General features: G+C 45.7%; 1 protein-coding gene across 2 annotated transcripts in view; it reads left to right on the top strand.

Annotated features, from left to right (window-relative positions):
• Nucleotides 1-13,390, top strand: part of LOC119454373 (uncharacterized) — a 239,663-nt gene extending 226,273 nt beyond the window's left edge. Inside the window, exons 10-11 of one of the 2 annotated variants that reach the window (XM_037716327.2) lie at nucleotides 3,549-3,812; nucleotides 13,175-13,390. In XM_037716327.2, coding sequence (XP_037572255.2) covers nucleotides 3,549-3,812; nucleotides 13,175-13,314 — 404 coding nt within the window. In that variant the 3' untranslated portion in view covers nucleotides 13,315-13,390. The remainder of the gene's footprint in view (nucleotides 1-3,548; nucleotides 3,813-13,174) is intronic. The other variant, XM_049668408.1, reaches the window with a different exon arrangement.
• Nucleotides 13,391-23,132: the final 9,742 nt, after the last annotated feature.

The raw sequence follows: 23,132 nt of genomic DNA, 5'->3' as shown, positions 1-23,132 counted from the left end.
GGAGCCCCCCGGTTCAGAACGCGGCTCCCCACCCTTCCTTATACCCTCCCCCACGAAGCCTTGCGGGGCCTTGCGGCCTTGACAGGCTCCCGCGGGGCCGCCGAGGGGGCGGCCGCTCAGCATAAAAGCACCCCCTCCTTCATATCCTCACCCCCCCCCCCCCCGGAACATTGCACGTGATGGAAGACGGCGCACTTCCTTCCCTTGTGTGCGCGATATTGGGCCGCGATCGCTGGCTCACTCTCGCATCCATTCACTCCTACACGCAGCATACCGCGCGCGGCGATGATTTTATCGCCCTTGAATTTTATAAGGACGGCGATGCCGACGGCAGAAATGTGGCTGGAGTGTCCATATCATTGCTATAGGAATAAAAGTAACAGCGCGCGTTGCAAGGACGTTTTCCAGCGAAATACATGAGCGCCTCACGAACCAGCAGTCGATGCAAATGATGACCCCAACGCTGCAACGCTCCTGCCGGCAAAGGGAGACAGCGGCAGCTTAATTGTAGATAGCTGGCTCTACAGAGTCCAGACAGACGGTCCCGTTGAACCGCTTGTCTATTCTTGCACCGTGGTCCGTGTCATCCCGGCTGAGTATAATTCTAGTGAGTCTGAGTCCGAGTGAGCTTTAAGCAAAAAAAAATATGTTGCAGTGGCTTAGCTCGGCTATGCCAGGATATACGTAGCGTTAGCAAAGGTTCAGCTGATTATTCTTAGCTTTCCTGGTTGTCTTAGTTGTCAAGGATTAGCTTGATTGTCATGCTTACTGCTGCTCCAATGACACACACAAACGCCAGTCAGAAGCGCAGCGGCTCCAGCGCAGTGTCAGACGGCGACTGCACAGCGAGCGCGCCCCGGCGCCAGTGCGTCTACCACGGCTACGACGTCACTCCTCTGGAATGCGCAGACCGGCGGCGGTGAGTCGCGCGCGGCGGCGGCGGAGTGCGCGAGAGGTGCCGGCTCCGGTGGCTCCGGTGCGCAAGCCGTGTGACATCACTGATCCTTGCGCATGTGCAGCACGGCTCTTGATGTGCTGCGCGAAACGGGCTTGGCTAGGCCAGTGTAGCTAACGCTACAAAATGTCGCAGTTTCCCCCGAAAGGCGAAGCATCAATTGCGATTGCAAATTAGTATAGCTATAAGGAGTAAAGATAGTAGTTTTATCAGCTGTAGAAACTTGGACATGTAGCAGCACCAGCAACGCGCAGCACTGTTGTCGACACCGTCGGCGTTTTGCCTGCGTTCGCACCGAACGCGCGCGGCGTTGGTGACTGTTGGCGGTGCCTCTGGCGGCGGCTCGGAGGTTTTCGACGAGATCGGAACGGGACACTCGTTGAGCAGCGTCGGAAGTCTTTACCACCTCCTCGCCTCGCAACGTTTTTATATAAATACGCATTTGGTGCCGCAGCTAAACGTCGCCTCCCCTCCCTCCTTACCTGTCATCCCACGGCCTTTCGCGCGACGGAAGAAGTCATGCGATCGCTCCCCTTGGGAGCGCGCGTCCCTCGCCCGCTTTTACTCCCACATACGGCACGCGGCGATGATTTTTTTCGCCGTTGGACTTTATACGGAACCTCATGGCGACGGCGACGACTAGGACAGAAATCCGCTTGGAGTGTCCATATAATTGCTATCGCAATAAAACAGAATTTGTGAGTGAGTCGGAGTGGGTACCATATATTTTGCCGATCTATGGTCAAGCGCTTGAAAGCAAAGCAACGTAGCAGAATTTGAGAGCAGGAATCGCACTAGACAATCAGTTTCGTAAACTAAGCTCACAGTTCGAGCTTGATAAGCAGTCGCGTCTCGCAGCGGAAGTAACATAACCTTGAAATGAGATAATTCATTGGGGAAAATGCGCATGAAAGCCCAAGCTAACTGACTGCAACTAAATGGTCGCGCCTATAGCGTGACCTATTGACAGTAGCATTTGTCCGTAGTTGCATATTCTTTAAATTGCTTCGTCCGTAAAAGAATGTGTCCGCAATAAAGCGCGGACCAGCAAGTCAAAGTTCATGGTTTATTTAATATTGGAGCATTGTGTAGACTGCTGTGTCCGCAATAAAGCGTGGCCCAGCAAGTCAAAGTTCATGGTTTATTTGAAATTGTAGCAAACCGAATGTAGGAGAAGGATGATCGCCTATTCAGCTTGAGGGTTAAGAAATGCGGGTAAAGCTTTCTGTGCTGAGGGTGAGGGGTCAATTTGATATAGCTGAGGACGAGGGTCAAATGTTTCAACCTGAGGTTTAGGTTGATGTGGGCACGGCACTTGCGGTGCTAGGGTGGGGGAGGAAAGCAATAATGAGGGCGTTTGCCAACATGTGGTTGTCATTCCTGCTTCGTCAACCAATTCCTGTCGTACCGTCGTCGTCACGTAGTGGTTTTCATCCACTCGTCATCATCCCATTCTCATAAGGGCATCATCGTCGCCCTATCACCGTTATACCGCCGTCATCACTTGAGAATCATCATCCCTGGAGTCTTCGTCATACCATTGCCGTTATCGCGCGTTCATCGTTTCGTCAACGTATTTCCATCTTCGTATTCCATTGTTGGCAATGCGGTGTCAGTCGTAGTCATGCCTTGATAGCCATGGGCGACCCTAGCAAGCGAGCGCCATAGCTACGTCGGCCAATCCCGGAGAAACTGTATAGTCGCGTTTACATGAAGACGACATTGGCATCGCATCGCAATTTTAGCGCATTGCATTCGTGTAAATAGTGGTAATGCGCTAAGAAGACGCATCGTATTAATGCGCCAGACAATGGCAGATTTACCTGCGCGAGTCGACTCACACATGTAGCGCTATGTCCTCGCGAGAGTTAATGCGCTACATGAAACGGCTTCGCATAGCCTTTCGCAAATGCGCTTGGAAATGTGATGCGCTGCTATCGCAGTCATGTAAACGCGGTTTAAGTCGCATATTGCCAAAGAATGACCACTACAGATTCTAAGAAAGCTTTATTTAGCAGTACAGTACAATGTTGCTGTACGTTGTTTGATTGCTAGTGCGAATAACGTCGGTAGTCATCGTCAGATAGCTTCTGCAGAATTTCTTTCCTGTTTTAGTAATACTGCGTGTCAACCGTGATACACTTTTGTGCAGTATAAAAACCAACTTTCAGGGTTAAAGTTTCCACTTGCTTGTTATTCGTAGTTCTGTCCCACCAGCGTATTCTATAGTCATCTCAACTTCCACTGTTTCAATTGCGAAATGACGTAACCGCAAGCTAAGCTCCAATTCACACTGAACCTTAGTAGCCATACAACAGTAGCTGCATCACACTACTCTAACGTGTTTTGCATGCAATATGACCATATCAGACGTTTCAGCCAATTGGAATCTGCAAACATAGCCCTGCTCCTGCAATCGCATTGTGTAGACTGCTGTGTCCTCCGCAATAAAGCGCGGCCCAGCAAGTCAAAGTTCATGTGATTTGTGGCAAGATTGACGTCAGACGCTGTGTGTTCCCAAAGAACCTGGTCTACTACGATGTCTCGTAACTGATAGTAGGAAGTCGGTGAGTGACGAAGAGTGTGCGCGCAGGTGACATGGGCTACTACGACCACTCTGGCCGGCTATTTGTGACCGAGCGGCTGAAGAGCGTCATCAAGTGTTTAGACACCAAGGTGGAGCCCTACGAGGTGGAGCAATGCGTTCTCGAGCTTGACTGTGTGGCCGAAGTAGCCGTGCTCGGTGTGGCACACCCGGTGCTCGGAGAGGCGCCAGCCGCCATTGTTGTCCTGCGACCAAAATGGCAGGCAGAGGAACACGGCCGCATTGCACAGCGGATCAAAGAACACGTGGCAGGTAGGTTACTGCAGGCAGTGCTGAATTGCAGCAGGCCAACTCCATTCGCGATAATAGTGCTGTAGAGTGCATAGTGCAAAAAAAGAGTGCACGATATGAAACCAAACGGCGACTGCATCAGAACTAGGACAGTAACTGTTTCTGTAGTGAATTCACTACTAAAAAAACAAGAAACAGCGTATGTGTATTGTCTCATGCGTTACCATTATTAGGCTACTTCACCCACTTTCAGGGGGCTATCTCTCTGTCTGTCTGTCTGTCTGTCTGTCTGTCTGTCTGTCTGTCTGTCTGTCTGTCTGTCTGTCTGTCTGTCTGTCTGTCTGTCTGTCTGTCTGTCTGTCTGTCTGTCTGTCTGTCTGTCTGTCTGTCTGTCTGTCTGTCTGTCTGTCTGTCTGTCTGTCTGTCTGTCTGTCTGTCTGTCTGTCTGTCTGTCTGTCTGTCTGTCTGTCTGTCTGTCTGTCTGTCTGTCTGTCTGTCTGTCTGTCTGTCTGTCTGTCTGTGTTTCTCTACGTTTTCCCTCCAGCCTCGGTCGCTGGGTAGTCCGTGGTTGAATAGTTAACGCACAGGGCTACTGTGATTGTGGCACACGGCTCGAAACCAACCGTCAGACAAACTTGGGTAACCGGGTATTAAGCAATGTGTACATATGAGCCAATCTTCATTGAACCTCTTTCATGCCCACATGAGTGACGGTTGATGCTGCACTGGGATGGTACACTGTTTGAAATAACTCGTGGACGCCGACTTAAACACTGGGTATGTACCAGTGTGCCGGTGCTGGTCTTCAATGAATATCTTTGATGAAAACTTGGGTCACTGGGTATTTACCGGCAGGTATGTGCCACTCTTGAATGAACGTCTTTGACGCCAACTTCATAAACTCAGTATGTGGCGCTGGTAATTGGACGCTCTACAATAACGAAAAGGATCCCTTTAGTGTATCCGATGTTAAGCGGAATAAAATCAGCGGGACGAGGATTCCTTAAGGACAGCTACCCGACGCAGTAGCCGCGGGGTTTGTGCCGATTTTTATTGAACGCCATTCACACCAACTTTTCCGCGAGTGGTGTCATGAATGCACTGGGTATGTGCTGCTCTTCAATGAACCTTTCGTCAACTTGGGCCACTGAGTATGTGCTACTGAGTGTGCGGCAAGTGAGGAAAAAATACTCAGCGATCGCAGGCACCTGCGCGCCATGCATATCGCCTATATGGTGCCACGCTCGGATTTCTCGGCACTAGATGGCGCTGCGTGTCCAGAAAGAAGGGCTACGGGTCAGTGATGACAGTTGCTGTCATCAGAAACAGTCACGTTCCTGCATGACGTGTTTCTCAGCGTTCGCTAGCACCGGCGCGCCATTGGTATCAAAGCAGTGCCGCCAACTAAAAATGAAAACGTCCGCTGATCAAGGCCTCAGAAAACCTAAAATCTGGAATACTAGCAAGTAAAATCCGCTGAAAATCCACTAAATGTAGACAACAATCACAATCACGTTCAAAACGTATTTCAGTGCGTCTACATGAAACGCAGTACAAGAAAGTAAGAGTGAGCAGAATAGTCTGTTCTTTGATTTTATCGATACTGGGATAAAAATATAAATGATCAATAATATAAGCGCTTTTTTGTGTGACTGCAAGTACGCAAACGTATTGCCAAACGAAACAAAAAGAAAATGCTTCCGTGAACAGCAACCACTGCTGGGAAATCAGGTTTGAACTACCGGGCAGCGATTAAAATTACTGAAAGTGTCCTGGCGTTTCATCTTGGTATGGTCGCATGCCCTGTGTGTGTACTTGTTCGCTGGCTTGACTGGGCCTAGGGTTCCTGTCAGTCAGTGACCCCGTAGACCTTCATCACGCCGATCTCGCGGATAAGGTACTCGGACAGCGTGCAAGTGAAGCAGCATTTATCTTTCCTTCGGATCCAACTCGTACAGTAGAGATGGTTTTGCTCCCCTCAGTGGACATTCTATTTAACTTCGACGTAATCTTATTCAGCAGGAGGGAAAACACGTTTAACATTCGCGTTTTACCATGGCAGCACGATTAGTGATAAAGCGAAGCTGGCATATGTATCTTTTATGATTTTAACCGGAGCCATTTGACGAGGTAAAGTCACCTGCAGCATGTCTGCGAAAATGGCGAGGACTGATACTGCTACGAGCAACGGAAACTGCTAGAGCTATAGTTCAGAGGAGGCATAAGAACATTCTCGAAAAAATGCGACGCCTTCACAGTGTTTGTTGAAGAGGATCAATATTCCCTCTTACTACGAAGGGGACCTGAATATTCTGCAGGTTTGCGACACCTCAAGCATGCACTACTTTACAAAAATAAGTTCTTGTACCAGCAAACATGAACACAACATTACAGGAAGACCGCTACAAAACTCGATCCCCGCATGCCAATAAATTTTACGACTTGGCAGGGCAGGAAGCCGCTAAAGATAGCGGAAAAATCACTGAATTGGCAGCACTGTTTTAAGGACCATGCGGAGGCTTCGTAGCAACGGCACAATACATGACTGTGGGCGCTTTTAGGTAGGCGCGAAAGAGGTATCCCGCTGCAGTACAGGCCTCTTGCATAAGTAGTTTCGACGGTAGCAATACGTTGCGTCACTATATCAAATCACTGCAAGGCCATAGACCGTCATCCTGAGATGAGTTCTGCCGCATTTTTATGTGCGAAGCACTTTAGGGGCCAGGGGATGTCGGCGTCCGTCGCCTGTGATCTGTCGTAATGACGCTCAAAAACAAGTGCTCAAAACAGGGTCAGCACAAGTGCAGAATTGACAAAACCGATTCAAGATATACCAATATGATCCACAATAATTTAAGAGACAGGAATAACCAAGCATTAGGCGCATAATTACCAGTAATTTGTTAAAATCGCCTCTAACTATCATCAGCAAAGGCTTTGGCTCAATGCGCGACGGGGTTTGGCTCCATGTGCGTGGCGGTTTCCCACCACTTGTGATTTAGTGCAGGTGTCAAAACGGATGATCGATTGCTAAAACAAGACAAACACTGGAAAAAACATCATAACCACAAAGAAAACAAGGGAAACACCGGCGCACCACAACTTCGCACTTCCCCAGGTTTCACGTTAGTGGAGTTGCATTAGCGCTGGATTTGAACTACACAAGAGCAGGATACACAACTATTGATCTTAAAGAGAGCTTAAAAGTTTGTCGTTCCTTGAAATAAAAGCAGGGTCACATTGAGCACTATACCCTTGCTATTCGCTTTAGTCGTTTATTGTTATAACAGCTGCCCTAACATAATTGTTTGATACAGGACGTTATGCATGCGCCTACAATTTGTTATTAGGAAACCATATCCAGGCCAATAGTGTTTCATTCCATTAGCTGCATAAAGTAAGATGCATTTCTCTGAGGAATTCATTGCAACGGGACAAGACCATAAAAATTCTGGTGTTTTACGTGCAAAAATCCCGACTTGATTAAGAGGCACGCCGTAGTGGAGGACTCCGGATTAATTCAGACCACCTGGGGTTCTTAGACGTTCGTCCAAGGCAGCTACAGAACAGTTCCTGCATTTCGCCCCCATCGAAGTGCGGCCGCCGCGCCGGTATTTTATTCCACGACGTCGTGCTTAGCAGTGCAACGCCATACCCACTAAGCAACCATGGCGGGTCGACAAGACTATTTGGACTCTATGGAGCCCAGCCGTGTCGTAAGCAGACAACATGTGCTTCTTCGTGTGAACGGTGCCCGCTACCTCTTTTCTGCCTACAAAGCTAGCGGACGGTGAGCCTCCCGGGCGGATGCTAAGGAACACACTCGATTTCTGCATTTGATAGATTTGGAATAAGCGGACCTTTCTCTTCAGACGCCTACCAGGTGAGTGCGTGCATGTGCTTCACTGCTTCGTTTTCCATTCACGGCGAAGCTGTTAGCGTCAAGTTAGTTGGGACTTTTTCGTGGCGTATGCTCACGGGGAAAAATGCTTCAGCGATTAAAAAAAGCTTTGAGTGATTGAAGCGAAAAGTGCATACCTTCTTTGGGATGACACATACAACAAACAACACAGCATTCGTTTCAATAAAGAACATACAGAAATCAAGTATGCAAATCACATCATTGATGATAAGGCGCTCCAGAAAACAAGGCGAAGGACGTAGTGCTCCCCGCATGCACTTCCCAGTGAAGGTTACTGTTGAGCACGCTGCCGCGGCGACGGCAGCTTACGACGTGGGGTGTGACGTCACTAGCCTTTCATAAATAATAAAGCAAACAGCCTAGCAACTGATTTAATTGTTCTTGCAGCACCGCTATGTGTGGGAAACGCATAGTTGCGACTCCTGAGGAGCAGCGTGAGTACGAGGAGCTGCTAAGAGAAAAGAAACGTTAATAAGACAAGTGGCGGCGTGCCGCCAAAATTACCATTACTCCCATGGCTACCATTACTCTAAAACAATAAAGCACTGCATATCCTCCTCAGCAGTCGTAGTTAGTGGTTTTCAGAAGCTTCGCTGGACATCCACTATCGCAGGGCCAGGATGGCGAGTCAAGTTGTCCCCTCTATAAGCTGTAGTCTGGCGACTTCTGTGACGCAACTTCATCATCATCAGCTTATATTTATGTCCAGTGCCGGACCAAGGCCTCTCCCTGCGATCTCCAATTACGCCTATCTGGCGCTAGCTGACTCCAACCAGCGCCTGTAAATTTCCTGACTTCATCACCACACCTAGTTTTCTGGCGCCCTCGACTGCGCTTCTTCTCTTGGTATCCATTCTTTAAATGTGGTGGTCCACCGGTCATCCATTCTACGCAGTACATCGCCTACCCAGCTTCATTTTCCCCTCTTAATGTCAATTAGAATATCGGCTATCCCCGTTCTCTCTCTTATCCATCCTGTCTCTCTTATCATCTCTCTTAAAGTTAGGCCTGACAAGCTAGGCCTAACGGTCCGTAACTTTCATTCGAGCTTCCTTGTTAACCTCCAAGTTTCTGCCGCATATGTTAGCACCAGTATAATACAATGATTGTGCACTTTTCTTTTCAACGACAGTGGTAAGCTCCCAGTCATGGGTTTGGTAATATCTTCCGTATACACTCTAACCCAAATTTACTCTGTCAAGTTCCTTATCATGACCAGGGTCCCCTGTGAGTAACTTACCTAGATAATGGTACTCCTTTACAGACTCTAGAGACACTGGCGATCGTAAATTCTTGTTCCCTTGCCAGGCGACTGAACGTTATGTTTGTCTTCTGAATATCAATCTTCTACCCCACTTTTACACTTTCTCGGTTAGGGTCCTCAAACATGTGTTCTAATTAGTCCCCATTGTTGCTGAATAGGACAAGGTCATTTGCAATCCGAATGTTTCTGAGATGTTCGCCGTTGATCATCACTCCTCAACCTTCCCAATCTAAGAACATGGATATTTCTTCTAAGCATGCAGTGAATAGCATTCGAGTGAGTGTCTCTGCTTGCCTGACCCCTTTCTTGATAGGTAATTTCTACTTTTCTTGTGGAGAACCAAGGTAGCTGAGGTATATTTGTAGAGATTTGCCAAGATATTCATTTATGCCTTCTGTACTCTTTGATTACGCAATGGCTCTATGACTGCTGGTATCTCTACTGAATCAAATGACTTTTCGTAAATCTATGAAAACCATATAGAGAGGTTGGTTGTACTCCGCAGATTTCTCGATGACCTGATTTATGACATGGATATGATTAATCGCATAATATGCCTTCCTGAAGCCAGCTTGTTCTCTTGGTTGACTGAAGTGAACTGTTGCCCTGATTCCATTGGAAATTATCTTGGCGAATATTTATATGCACTACTGAAAGCAAGCTAATGAGTCTATAATTCTTCAATTTTTTAACATCTCCCTTCTTATGGATTAGTATTTTGTTGGCGTTCTTCCAGCTCACGTTTGAAGTCATGAGGCATTACGTATAAAGGTTTCATTAATTACCCTTATGTTGTCTCCATCTTCCTCTTCTAAGGCTGCGAGCACCACCCTGAATCGGTCTGTTTGTACCCTTATTGCGTCTAGGTTGGCCTGTACCTCCTTGACTAATTTTATTCTTTCTTTCTTCAATTTGAGATAAATGCCAGACATCACTAACCCATGGTTACTGCAATTTAGCCTACCTAAACTCTGCTGAGATCGGCAGAGAGTATGAAATCCATTTCCTTCCTTGTTCCCCTATTAGGGCTTTTCCAGGGCCACTTCCTGTTGCTGCACTTCCTGAAGAAGGTATACGTTATTCGGAACCAATTTCTTTCCGCAAATCCTACTGCTATCTCTCCTCTAGTGTTCCTAGGATCGATGCCGTAGTTGCCAATTGCTTGCTCACCAGCCTGCTTTTTCCCGACATTTGCGACGACATGCTCGAGCTCTTTACCGACCAAATTAATAAGTATTGGCAAGACGGTATGCTTCCGCAGGAATGGAAATTGGCTGAAATTGTCTTTATTCCCAAACCCGGAAAGTTCATCAATATTGACAACCTTCGTCCCATCTCACTCACCTCCTGTGCAGGGAAGGTCATGGAGAAGGCACTATCAGGATCACTGAATACATGGAAGCTAACGACCTCTTCCCACATACAATGTTTGGCTTTAGAGCGCATTTATCGGTACAAGACCTTCTATTCCAACTCAAGTAGGACATAATCGATCGCCCCAGCGGAGCCACGCAACACGAGCGCCCCATTCTGGCGATTGACTTTCAGGGAGCCTTTGATAATGTCCGGCACTCAGCCATCCTGACCAACCTGGCTAGAATTGGAATCGGACAGCGTACGTATGACTACGTGCGCGACTTCCTGCACGACCGTCACGTGACCATACGAGCTGGTGACGCCAAATCTGCCCCCATCACAATGGGGGGGGGGGGGACTCTGGCACACCGCAAGGGGCCGTAATTTCTCCACTGCTGTTTAATATAGCACTGCTGGACCTGCCTAGAGCACTCAACGAGATACCCTGAATCTAGCACGCTCTATACGCAGATGATATTACTATATGGACCAACACCTGCAGCATGGGACAGATAGAAGAAGCACTCCAACGGGCAGCAGACACTGTAGAGCGCATCGGCCTCGCTTGTGGACTTCGATTCTCCTCTACTAAATCAGAACTCCTGGTATTTAGGAAGCGTGGCAACCAATTCCGTTTATTAATCAACTCCATCAATCCCCGGTCAAGGAAGTCGACACGATCCGGGTCCTGGAGCATACATTAATAATCAGGGCAACAACAACGCAGAAATTCAAAAACTCCGCACTACCTGCACCAATATCTCCCGAATGATATCCAGAATTGCCAATCGACACCGTGGCATTAAAGAAGCGGACATACTGCGTCTCGTACAGGCCTTTGTGATCAGTCGTGTCATTTACAGCTTCCCGTACCTGCGCATTCTTAGCAAGGACGAACTTAAACTGGACGGTCTACTCCGCCTTACATATCGGAAAGCCCTCACTCTACTGTCATGGCCCATGAATGACAGGCTCCTTGAAATGGGCATCTATATTACTAGCGTCAGAGCTCTTCCAAGCTCATTACATGAACCAAGTCATTCGGCTCGCACGAACCATAGCAGGTCGCACCACGCTAGAAGCACTGGGCATCAATCCACCCACTCAGGTCGCCAGCAAGCGATCACTACCACCAGAATGGCAGCAGGACATCATCACTCGCCTGTTGCCACGTAATATGCACGCCGTCTACCACGAAAGTAGGAGACCTGCCAGAGCCAAAGCCTACGACAAGTATTCGGATCAAGCAGATGCCTTCTTTGTAGATGCAGCCGGACCCCCGCACAACCGCTCCACAGCAACCGTTGTACACAGGGGACAAGTGGTAGACTGCATCTCGGCCACCGGAATAGACATCACAGCCATGGAAGTGGCCGGTATAGCCTTAGCCATGCGTAATCCAAGAGCCACCTTTGTCCTTACGGATTCCCAGGCGGCGTATCGCAACTTCGCAAGAGGTCAAGTTGGCCACCTCGCACACTTAATACTGCAACAGGCTGCGGCCAATCGTCAAGAGGGTCAGTGGAAACAGCTGCTGTGGGTACCAGGGCACGCGGGAGTTCGAGGCAATTAGATTGCTGATGCCTCCACCCGAGAACTTTTACACCGGGACTCCGCCGAGTCCTCCACAGCACAACTTCTCGCTGACCAGGACGATCCTCAGCTCCTTCTTTCATATTCTGAGATCCTACAGCACCTCCGGCTGAGTAGACGCACTTTACCCCCGCCTGATCCCAAATTAAATAAGGCAACGCAGGTAGCATGGAGACGCTTACAAACATTGTCCTTTCCAAATCCTTATGTATATGTATTACCCGCCGCGGTAGCTCAGTCAGCTAAGGCGTTGCGCTGCTGAGCACGAGGTTGCGGGATCGAATCCGGCCGCGGCGGCCGCATTTCGATGGAGGCGAAATGCAAAAACGCCCGTGTGCTTGCGTTGTAGTGCACGTTAAAGAACCCCAGGTGGTCAAAATTAATCCGGAGTCCTCCACTATGGCGTGCCTCATAATCAGAACTGGTTTTGGCACGTAAAACACCAGAAAGAAGAAATCCTTATGTATTATCAAAGATAGATTCTATGACGTACAATCCGCAATGCAAATTCTGATCCCAGACGGCCACGTTATACCACATGGTCTGGGCGTGCAAACAGAATCCTAAAGTATAGGCCAAGCATAATCCGACGATAGTCGAGTGGGAGGCGACCCTCTCCAGCTCGGACCCAGAACAGCAATAGGCCCTGGTCAACCGAGCCCAGACGGCGGCAAAAGCCAATGGTCTTCCGTACTAAGAGGTCCGACCACAAAATGACTATTATATTTAACTAATATATGTTTTATTCTCTCTCTCACCACTTTTGCATTAAAGTCGCCCATGACTACAGTATACTGAGTTTTCAACTTTCTCATTGCTAATACAACTTCTTCATAAAGCTGTTCTATTTTTTTTATCATCGTGACTGGAAGTTGCGGCGTAGGCTTGTACTACATCCATTCTATACCTCCTATTCAGCTTTATTACGACTACTGCTATGAACTCTACTTACACTGCCAGAACTATGAGGACCATCGCCTCTAAGGCAATAAATTGTGCTGGCTGGAGTACCAACTGAAGCGGTGCATAGGTATAGCTGGACGAGCGCTGAATATTAAAGCCTGCAATTGTTATCCAGTCTTGTGGCACGTCGATGCCCGTTTATGATAATAATTGTATGTACATGAACTGATTCGTCATTTTTGAGGTTGTGGTATGAGAAGTGTATTCTCAGTAATGTACTTTGGACATGGTAATTATTCATTAAATTAAAATAGTGTTTAAAACACATGCTTATTTATATTGCAGAGAGATTGGCTGTTTACAAGGAACTACACGGCGGGATAGTCTTCGCTGAAGAGCTGCCCAAAACCAGAAGAGGCAAAGTGCTGAGGCGCCTTCTGTTGACTGAGTTCGTAAAGTTTAAAAAGGCCGGAATGGTTCATTGAATGCTGTCGAGAACATGCAGACATGTTTGTTCTGATCTACTTACAAGTCACCGGTAATATAATAAATAAACCTGATGAATTTTGATTCCATACGTTGGTGCATTCAAAATAGTAATTATTTTACTCTATACAAGAGGACAAGAGGCCTGTTTAACCTAATCCAGACAAGTGTTCCAGAAATGGTTTTCTTTACATATGCGGTGCTGACACCGTGTTTCTGCATCATGCACAGAGTGGTGATCTTCACAGGCTTCAGATATGCTAACAAAATGCACGTTTTCTTTTCCCTTTGTTACAACACCGCTTTTAATGTGTATTAAAGCTGCATGCTGCGCAGTACGACTAAAAATATTTCATTTGGCGAACGTTTACACGCGTAACAGTATCAAAACTAATTGCCTTAGTGTGCGTGGCGAGATTAGGGACGCAGCTGGTTCATATTGAGACAGAGGGACTCTGGAAAAGCGTAAATGAGTGGCTGGGCTCATTCACGTGAATCTGAACACGCATGAATCTTCCAGGTGGATCAGTGGGCAGAAGGGTAGTATTTGACCTACTATGGCCTGTCCCGAACGTGTGTAACGTCCGGAACAATATACAACCACTCCGATCCCACCGTTGACCTACATAAGATCACGCAGCTGTTATCGTTGTGTTAAACATACAACCAAGAGAGTGTCAAAGAACATTCTTCTCCTTTCGGAAACGCCGAGAGCTACAAAATTAACAGGGACATAGTAGTCCAAAAGGAATAATTTGCGTGCTATGAAAATAAGTGCTGTTAATTTTTTTATTCGGTCTGGATTTGTAACATTAAAACATGAAACTAAACGCGAAATTTCAGCTTGCCTGACACGTTATGTAGGTATAGTAGCAGACGTAAAAAATATGCATTTACTGACTATTCCACAGATGCGTGGACACTAGACAAACTTAGAGCGCTGCGGCAAATGATTTATGCCACGTTAGCATATGTAAGGCTTTTCCTAAACGCCTGCTTTATTTTGAACTTACTAGACAGTTCTAGCGTTAAGTTTAGCAAAATTATTTTTCGGAAATTATGTAATTTTTCTCTCTACGTTTAGCGAAGCGCGCCAAGAAAATGTGGTTAAACTGATTCGCACTTGAACAGGAAATCATACGCGAACCGGTATCTTGGATGAAACTAAATCTAAAATCGAACGGCCGATGTTGGAACCTACCGGAACCTAAACCATATCTGATGCAAAAAATTAATCGTTATCACCATCATCCTCCATTTATGGTTACTGCAGCACAAAGGCATATGTACCAGGGGAAATCGAATTATCCAGGTTGAGTTGAATTCTGGGCTTGTACGTTCAAAAAACACAACTTGATTATGAACAAATTTTATTTGGTATCATATCTGCATCTAAATTAGTCACATAAAAGCTTTCCTTGTGAATGGCCCTTAGTTGACGAAATATGGCTCGTGACCATAGGCTCCTAGGCTACAGCAAAAAGCACAACGTGACAAGTCTTATTTCAGGCCTTGATACATCGCAAGAAATACAATTATGAATTTATTGGACACTCATTAGGTATGGTATGGTTCGAAGCACGGAATGCACATGCCAATGTCACATTTAGTGCACTGTGTGCGCATCGTGGACTTGCATAGTCTCTAGCGCACTTGCGCATTTTGCCGTTAGGTACGGCTCCAACAAAGTGGATCACTTTGTCATATCGTGCACTTCAAAAAGCAACGTCACCAAGCGTTGACGTGTTTCGACGACAAGGTACTATAGGCTTGTTGCCCCATCTTGTGAGATATAGCTTTTGGCTATTTGCCTCCAGAATTCAAGTTGACCGATGCTGAACTCTGTGCTGCGAATAAGCGCCCCACCGTTGCTGATGGTCACATCACAAAGCCAAGTGAATATTGGCCGCCACTATTTCTTGCCACGAATTACAATCCAATTTTTCGCAAGGTCACCATTCCTCCACTTGTAAGTTGAAGATAAATGCGCTTCAGCACTTTCATCTCCCGCAGCCTAGGTGACACTAGTTGACGCGTCGCCTTATTAGCCATGCTTCGTCGTCATCAGAGTCGCATCCACCTATACGGCGCCCGTCGGCAGGAACCATTTCGGCACCGGCTCTCAGTTGTCTGCCACTCAGATTGTGTATGTGCCCACCAGAATCGTCATATCTGCGGAGTCTCCATCTGAGTAAATGTTAGCCTTCGGTGGCTCAGTGAAAATCACGGACACATCTTCGTCGTCCTCTTCGAGTATTTTGGTTATTGCTTCTAAAGACAACCAAGTTAGACAATAAATTGACAAATGAGTGTCGCGAAAACACCGTACATGAAGCTTAATAGAAATTCCGGATATATAAAAAGTTGGATAATATAGGGAGCCGAAAGGCCTAGCGTGACCATATGGCAACACGTATAATGACACGCTCGTACACAAAATAAACGAGCATTAGTCTCTCACAAATTATCACCGGAATTCACATATTGTTTAAGGTGTACAGAGACATGTGGGTCATGCTAATGGTTGTGTATACCACAAAAGAAGAAAAAAAAAAGCAATTTGACATGGGAGTGTTGCATCTCTACGTGCCGAACTGCAAAGCACTATTTCCCGCCTGTTTGAGCAGTTCCCAAATAAACATAGACAACTTCTGTCACCTGCTCTCTGTAACCTGTATCCTAATCTCCCGAGAGGCACGTTGAGGCAAGTTGGGCGCCGGTTTTTGAACTTGCATAAATTGAAAGGCATTGTGCACATCTGTATGACCATATGGTCACGCTAGTATCTAATGGGTTGTGAACAGGGATACCAACTACCTCTGTTTACTCTCTCTGTTTTTCCAAAACAGCAGTAAGCTGTCAGACATGATTTCGCAATGCTTGCCGTATGAGCCCCAACCGAGTTTTATTCTCCTTTAAGTTTGCTTCTAATGATCAGGTTCCCCTGTGAATAATTGACATAGATAAGCCCATTCTCGCACAGGTCAAGTGGGTGACAGCCAATCATAGATTTATTGTTTTATTGCCAGGCTATCTAACGTTACATTTCCCATCTGCATAATAATCTTCAACCATTTGTCGGCTAAGGTTCTGAATCATTTGTTGCAAGTCATCACAAACGTTCCTGAACAGGACAATGTCATCTGCAAACCATAGACGACTTAGATATTCGTTGTTGGTCCTCCCTTTTAATTCTTTAAGTATGCAGTGAACATCATTGGAAAGATGGTGTCCTTGCCTGACCTCTTCTTTAGCAGTATGTTTCCGCTTATCTCGTGGAGGATTAAATTAGCTGTGCAGTCTTTAGAGAGATTGGCGAATGTATTCAGGTATGCTAACTGTACTCCTTGATTACGCAATGCATTCATCACTGGTGGTATCTCTTCTGAATGAAATGCCTTTTGATAATCTATGTAAGCCACATGGAGAGGTTGTTTCTTGTAATAAAACTGAGATAACCATTAGGACAAGGTAGCGATCCTTGCTTATTGTAACTGCTTCCTCTTCTTCTTCCTCAACCTGTTCTCTTCTGATTGTACGTTACACTCCCCCTCTTTTAAGTATCACCCATCTGAGGTTATAAGGAACGACATTGCTCACAGCTGCAATCTCTAATTATCCACTGTTCATATATATATATATACCCAACAGTCTTGAGTACGCCTTGCTGCACACACGTCTTCACGACCTGGAATGGACCAAGGATTTTTATGTCGGTTCCTGGTAGTCCCTTTCGCCTTTCGGAGAAGCACAAAGTCGTTTAATTTGATATCCCGTATATATCCACGATGTCTCTTGTCGAACTGGTGTTTCATCGCTTTGCGATACCTGCGGGGCTCCTCATGTCTTTGGCCGTTCCGTTAGCGGAAGTTTGTCTTAAGTTCCAAGCTCCTGGTCGGCGGACAGTTTCGGCACTTCATACGTGGCGAAATGTCGGTTACATTCAAGGCTTGTGGTATATGTCCTGTTATGGTGTGAAACGGCTGCTTCTAGACAGCGTTTCCATCCGCCTTGGAATTTTGGGTACATTGACATAAACTGCTTTATGTCATGGATAACCTTCTCAACCAATGCATTGGCTTGAGGGTGATATGAAGAGCAGAGCCGCAGCACAACCCCGCAACTGTCTGCCTACTGCTGAAACGTGTTCCTCATGAATGCATGTCCATTGTCCGAGACTACGACCTTGAAATCAGAAAACATCGCTCTCGTTAAGAAAGGTAATAACATTATTCGTATCTCCCTTTCCAGAGCGTACAGCTACTATTCTTGTGCATTAGTCTATTGCCACTAGAAATGACTGTTTGGCGAACACATTTGCTCGTTGTTTTCAAATCGGTAAAATCCACATGCACTATTTCAAAGCCGCATCTGAGTGAAGTGGTAACACGAGCTTGTCCAGTCGTGGGCGGTACTTTGCCTTATTGACCTGGCACAAGCGAAATGACCGAATATGGTTGTCTACATCTATCTTCATATTCGTCCACGTCTACTTCTGTGGAAGCTTATTATAGGTTCGACGGAAACCATCATGACCACCATAGTCGGGAGTGTCATCCACCTTCACATCCTTCCCATAGCTTCGTCAGATTTAACACTTCATGTGCAACGTCGACTGCCAGTCTCAATTACGCACCTGCATCCATCAACCTGCTGTCTCCATGGTGGATAACCTCAAAATCGTACTGCTCTAGTGTACGTATCCAGCGCGCCAGCTTTCCTCTTGCCTCCCAATGACTGAGGAGATAGGTACAGAACCTGATGGTCCGTATACAGTTTCAATTTTATTCCTTCTATGTACGATCTAATGTATCGCACTGACATTAGGACGGCATTCTCTGTCGTAGATCAGTTCAGCTGAGAAGCGTTAAACGTGCAGGAATAGTACCCGACAACCCGAAGTTGTCCATTTAGTGGAGAACTGCAGTCCCTATGATACAGCACTGCCCTTGTAGCATAATGTGATGCATCTGTGCTCACCTCGAACCACAGCTGAAATCGAGCTAGTACTGGGTCAGACCAGATGCGGCACATTAGTTTTTGATGAGCCTCTTTACAATCATCGCACCAAATGAAAAGAACATCTTTTTTGTACACTCCGTCAGGCACTTTGTCATCTTGGCAAAATCCCTAATGAAAGCTCTGAATTTGCCTGCTAGTCCAAGGAAAACTCGCAGCGAATGAAGGTCATGCGGCTTCCTAAGTATGGAAATCCGATGCACAGCCTCCCGCATTTTTAACTGTATCGCGCGAGCGTCCATCGCGCGTCATTTTAGCGCCTTTAAGCGGCGATAATCAGCGAGACCGGCAGAAGTACTCTCAAGTGCACAAAACACTCTCCTGTGCAAGAGTCGTCTAATGCGACGTTCCCAGGAGGACGACGTACGCCCATATTATACTGTTCTCGTGCGATATAGTTAAAAATGCGGGAGGCTGCACAGACTCTTGTTTGGTACCTTTCGCAGCACCGTCGAACACTCTACCGAGAAAAATTACCTTCGGATGAAAGAAACCACTCGTTTTTTTTGCATTTATCTTCAGATCGGCATTGCTGAGTGCTTGTAAGACAAAGCTTCGCCAGGTATTCGGTGTGGTCCTGCTCAGAGCTCGAATACACAATGATGTCATCGATGTAAACATTGCAAAAAAATCGAATGTATGGCTTTAGAACAATGTTCACCATCTTCTGAAACCATGCATCTGAGTCTTTTCAGTGAAAAGGTAGTCTAATATATTCGTATATGTCCAATGGTGTAACGAAGGTGATATTGTTTGCTCCTCTGAGAGCGACACTTACCAGAAGCCTTTGCACAGATCCAAGTGAGGAAAGTTCTCACAGCCCCCGGTTTCATTAATGATTGCGTCGATAAGTGGCATTGGATATGGTAATAAACCAGTCTCTTTGCTGACCTGCCTGTAATCAGCGCTGAGACGAAATGTGCCATTTCCTGTAAGAGCAATGGTGATCGGAGAAGCGAAGGCAAAGGTTCATGGGGGGATTACATTGGCTTCGAACACCTTCTGTAGTTCTTCCTTCAACCAATGTTTCTTCTCTTGGGACACCATGGAGGCCTTTCGTTTCACTACAGTCTTGTCGCGTAGCTCAAACGGTACTTCAAACTTTGATGTGCTCTTTGGATAGCCCTCGACGCATATTGAAGCGAATAATTCTATGTCTCACTGATTCGTCCGTGAGCGCCGAAACGCATTACAGGAAAGCCAACTTACACAATGGAACTATCTGCGCATCTGCGCACACAATAGAACGGCGCACGACACACGTATTGTAGAACACTACAGTTTACATTCGCAGTTGTACCGATAAGAACAACGGGAACTGCAACACCGCGCTACCCAGACGAACTGGTTATATCTGGCGTGCATTACGCGCGTCACGCAATGCATTCCCGGCCGTCACCATGGGTAGGCTGCCGGTGAAGCGCACGACAGAAGATGATGCCGCATAGAGAAACATACTTACGTAAAGAGCGGACACTTGAGTCGTTTCGCGGCCGAGCAAGGGTCTGACCACCTGCCAGATGGCGTAGCGATGTCCCCTTCCATTTTGCCTCAAAGCTAGACAGCTTATCATACGTCCACTGGGTTACGTCCATGCACCCTGTTTCCATAGAAACGTTGATGTTGCGCCGGTCATGTGCCGCTGGTTACGCCCACCTCACGGCGCCTTTCAACGCATTGCCTCGCTTTTGCGATAAGGTGATTCCTTTTTATATGCATATCACTGTAAAAATTTTCTTCAGTTTACGGTGAAAGTTGAAGGTAAAACGTTGTCGGACAGTTCTCGTAAATGAAAAACAGTTTCCGTAAAACAGACTGTCAGTGAAAAAATTTTCCGTAGAATGAAAAACGGAGAGTTCCGTAGAATTGAAAACGGTGAGTTCCGTAAAATGGAAAACGGCGAGTTCCGTAGTTGTTATCACAGAATTGTCCGTATTTCCCAAATAAAAAAACAGCGAGCTCCGTAAAACGCAAATTTTCTAAATTGAGCTCCGTACTTGTGATGACAGTAGATGCTCGTACATTTCTAATTAAAAACGAACAGACCGTGGTGAGGAAAAGTATACACATAAAACACGTAAAAAGAACAAAAAGGAATATAGAAACACCTATTTTATTCTTATCGTGTCCATGTTTTCTATGCTTGCATTTCTGTACCATGGATCCGTGCGAACTTGTTCAGCGTTATCTTGCTTCGTATCAACAGGTACCAATGCTGTTTGCAAAATTTCTATATTTTGTAAATGACATTGCTGGTGTATATCTACAGCCAATGAGAAAATTGTTTTTTCATTGAAATAAGTTATACCAAGTTGTACATTACAACATGGCTAGCTGACATCAGGTATAGCTTGAGGCTGGGCAGAAATCAATTCACATAGGTGGACATATACCACACTGAACGTGCTGTGTTTGCATGTTTCCTCCTTGTGTCATTGTCTTCTACACCGCTTCATCTTCGTGTCGGTGCTGCCATGTTGCACCTGAGTTCTGTACATCACATGTACAATGCATACATACAAATTCCTGCCCAAAAAGCAACAAGGCACCTGTATCTGAACAAAACTGCATGTTTATTGTGCTTTACTGAAAAAAAGAACTTCCATGACAACACATTAAAAATGGACTGACTATAGGAAGGATTGGTTGGAAATCAGAATGACTGATTGCTTGCAGATGCCTTCTGCTTTTCCTGAAAAGGAAAGAAAAACATCAATCGATTAAAGTACTTTAATATTACCACCACCAGCACCACTTTTACTCAGATACATAAAAACAAATTATTTCCAAATCACAAATGTTATTACCAGTCTTTTTGTTAAAACAAATGGTTCATACTCAGTCTTGTTGGTGTATGTTCCTAGCCTTATAACATGAACAGCTTCAAATGGAAACTATCCAAGTCAATTGATGGTTTGCTTGGAACATGCAAAGATGTCACGTGCACAATATGACATACAGAGATTACATTTTCTGCATGTAGGTAGAGCTACCACGACCACATATGCGGACCATAGCTTTCAACTTTCACGGCTATAATAAACAACCTTGCAGATTTCGCTGTTTTCCAAAACAATGAAGCACTCTGAAACAAGCTCAAACCACTCATGTTGTAGAATTCCGATGCAAGACAAGCAGGCCAGATGTACTTCCCACATGACAAGCTGATAAATTATTAACAATACAAAGAAAGCATGCCTTGCACCACAACATGTGTGCCTTTCAGCCCCTTTCAGATTTGGCTTATCGCGTCATGAAAGAAGTATCAATGCGCAATATTCTTTTTACTTACGCAATGAAATTGAAAGATATGGTTCTCAGCGCGTCAACATATTATCTCCATCTTCGTAAAAGTTATTTTGCACTGTGTTCACCCAACAATTTGCTGTTTTGTCAGTCCGTGCTTTTCAATGCAGCCTGTAGCATGTTCATGACGTAAAGGAAAGGAACTTGCAACAAGAAAAAACACGTGGACCCCATATGCAGTAGCTGCAGGCAGTACTCTTTATTCTGTCCATTCCGTGACTTTCAATCCCGCAACCAAACAAATAATGCAACATGTTTTTCCGGACTGCGTTACTTCTATGACGTGTTTCACTAGGGAATTTTTTTAAGAATCCAGCCTCCCCTGAAAATCTTTAACGTAAAGCAATGCCCAAACATGAGTGCTTCTCGTGAATTTTGAGAGTCACCGAGGGCAGAGCTATTTGCCCCAAATTCTGTGGTGTTAATAGATAGAGAAAAAAACTGAACTTCAGCCAATATGTGCAACGTTGTGTTTTCAAAGTTTTACTTCATATCGTAGCAGGAATACTCTGTGGTAATTAGTTGGAATTCATGCTATTCGCCTGCAGTGTGTGCCAAAATATTCTTAAAGCCATAGCCAACTTTTTCTTTGGGATCTAACCAAAATTCAGATTCGGCAAAATCCAGGAAAAATGCTTCCCATTGAACAGGTGTTTTTAATTTTATTTTGCAAAGACAATTCTTTTTCTCGCGAAACAAACACTGATTTCGATTAGGGTAGCTACAGGGACTTGTTGGTATGGCACCTTCTATTTTGTTGTAGCGCAACCTGACCGACAGAAAGGCACATTTGACACACACACAGCGCTAACTTTCAACAACAGATTCATTTCCAGTTCTCGTCACTATATGTAACCTCAAAACGTCATACAACACATGTAAGAGCTCGGTAAACATGAACTAAAGGAAACCCGGTACCATACGCATGGTTTTTTTAGCTACATAGATCGACAGACATGTCAACGTTTAACGCAAAGATAATCAAGCACTTTTGTGGATAATGAAATTGAAGGCTCACACGCATGCGTCACCAAATGTTGATATGTCTCTAGCTGCTATTATTAAATAAGCGCGTCGTCTCGCACCTGCTTCTACACATAACTATTTTTTTTAATCTGGGTTTGCAGTTGCATTTTTGGTAATAGAGGGCAAGAAAACCGTAAGCAGTCACGTTATTTAAATTGTTATTGTGTTCTCGTAGTCTATCATTTATACATCTACCTGTTTAGCCAATGTAGGAGCGTCCACACCTGAGAGGAATGCTGTATGCAACACACGCGATACAATCAATGAATTTGTGTTTATGTTCCTTCTCCTATGCCTACATAGGCTCACTAATTTATTAGGTGCTGACAAAACAGCAGTGATGTCACTCCTTCCAGCAATCTTCTTCAATCTGTGGCAGAACCTATGTATGTAGGGGATGGCAGCAACCTTTCTTTTCTTTCTGCCGGTGCTTGTATTATCCCCTGCTTGGAACCTTTTTTCTGTT

The sequence above is a fragment of the Dermacentor silvarum genome, chromosome 5 (assembly GCF_013339745.2).
Source record: "Dermacentor silvarum isolate Dsil-2018 chromosome 5, BIME_Dsil_1.4, whole genome shotgun sequence".
NCBI classification, from domain to species: domain Eukaryota; kingdom Metazoa; phylum Arthropoda; class Arachnida; order Ixodida; family Ixodidae; genus Dermacentor; species Dermacentor silvarum.
Note: the sequence above shows the minus strand (reverse complement) of the source record. Positions and strands in the feature narration are given on the sequence as shown.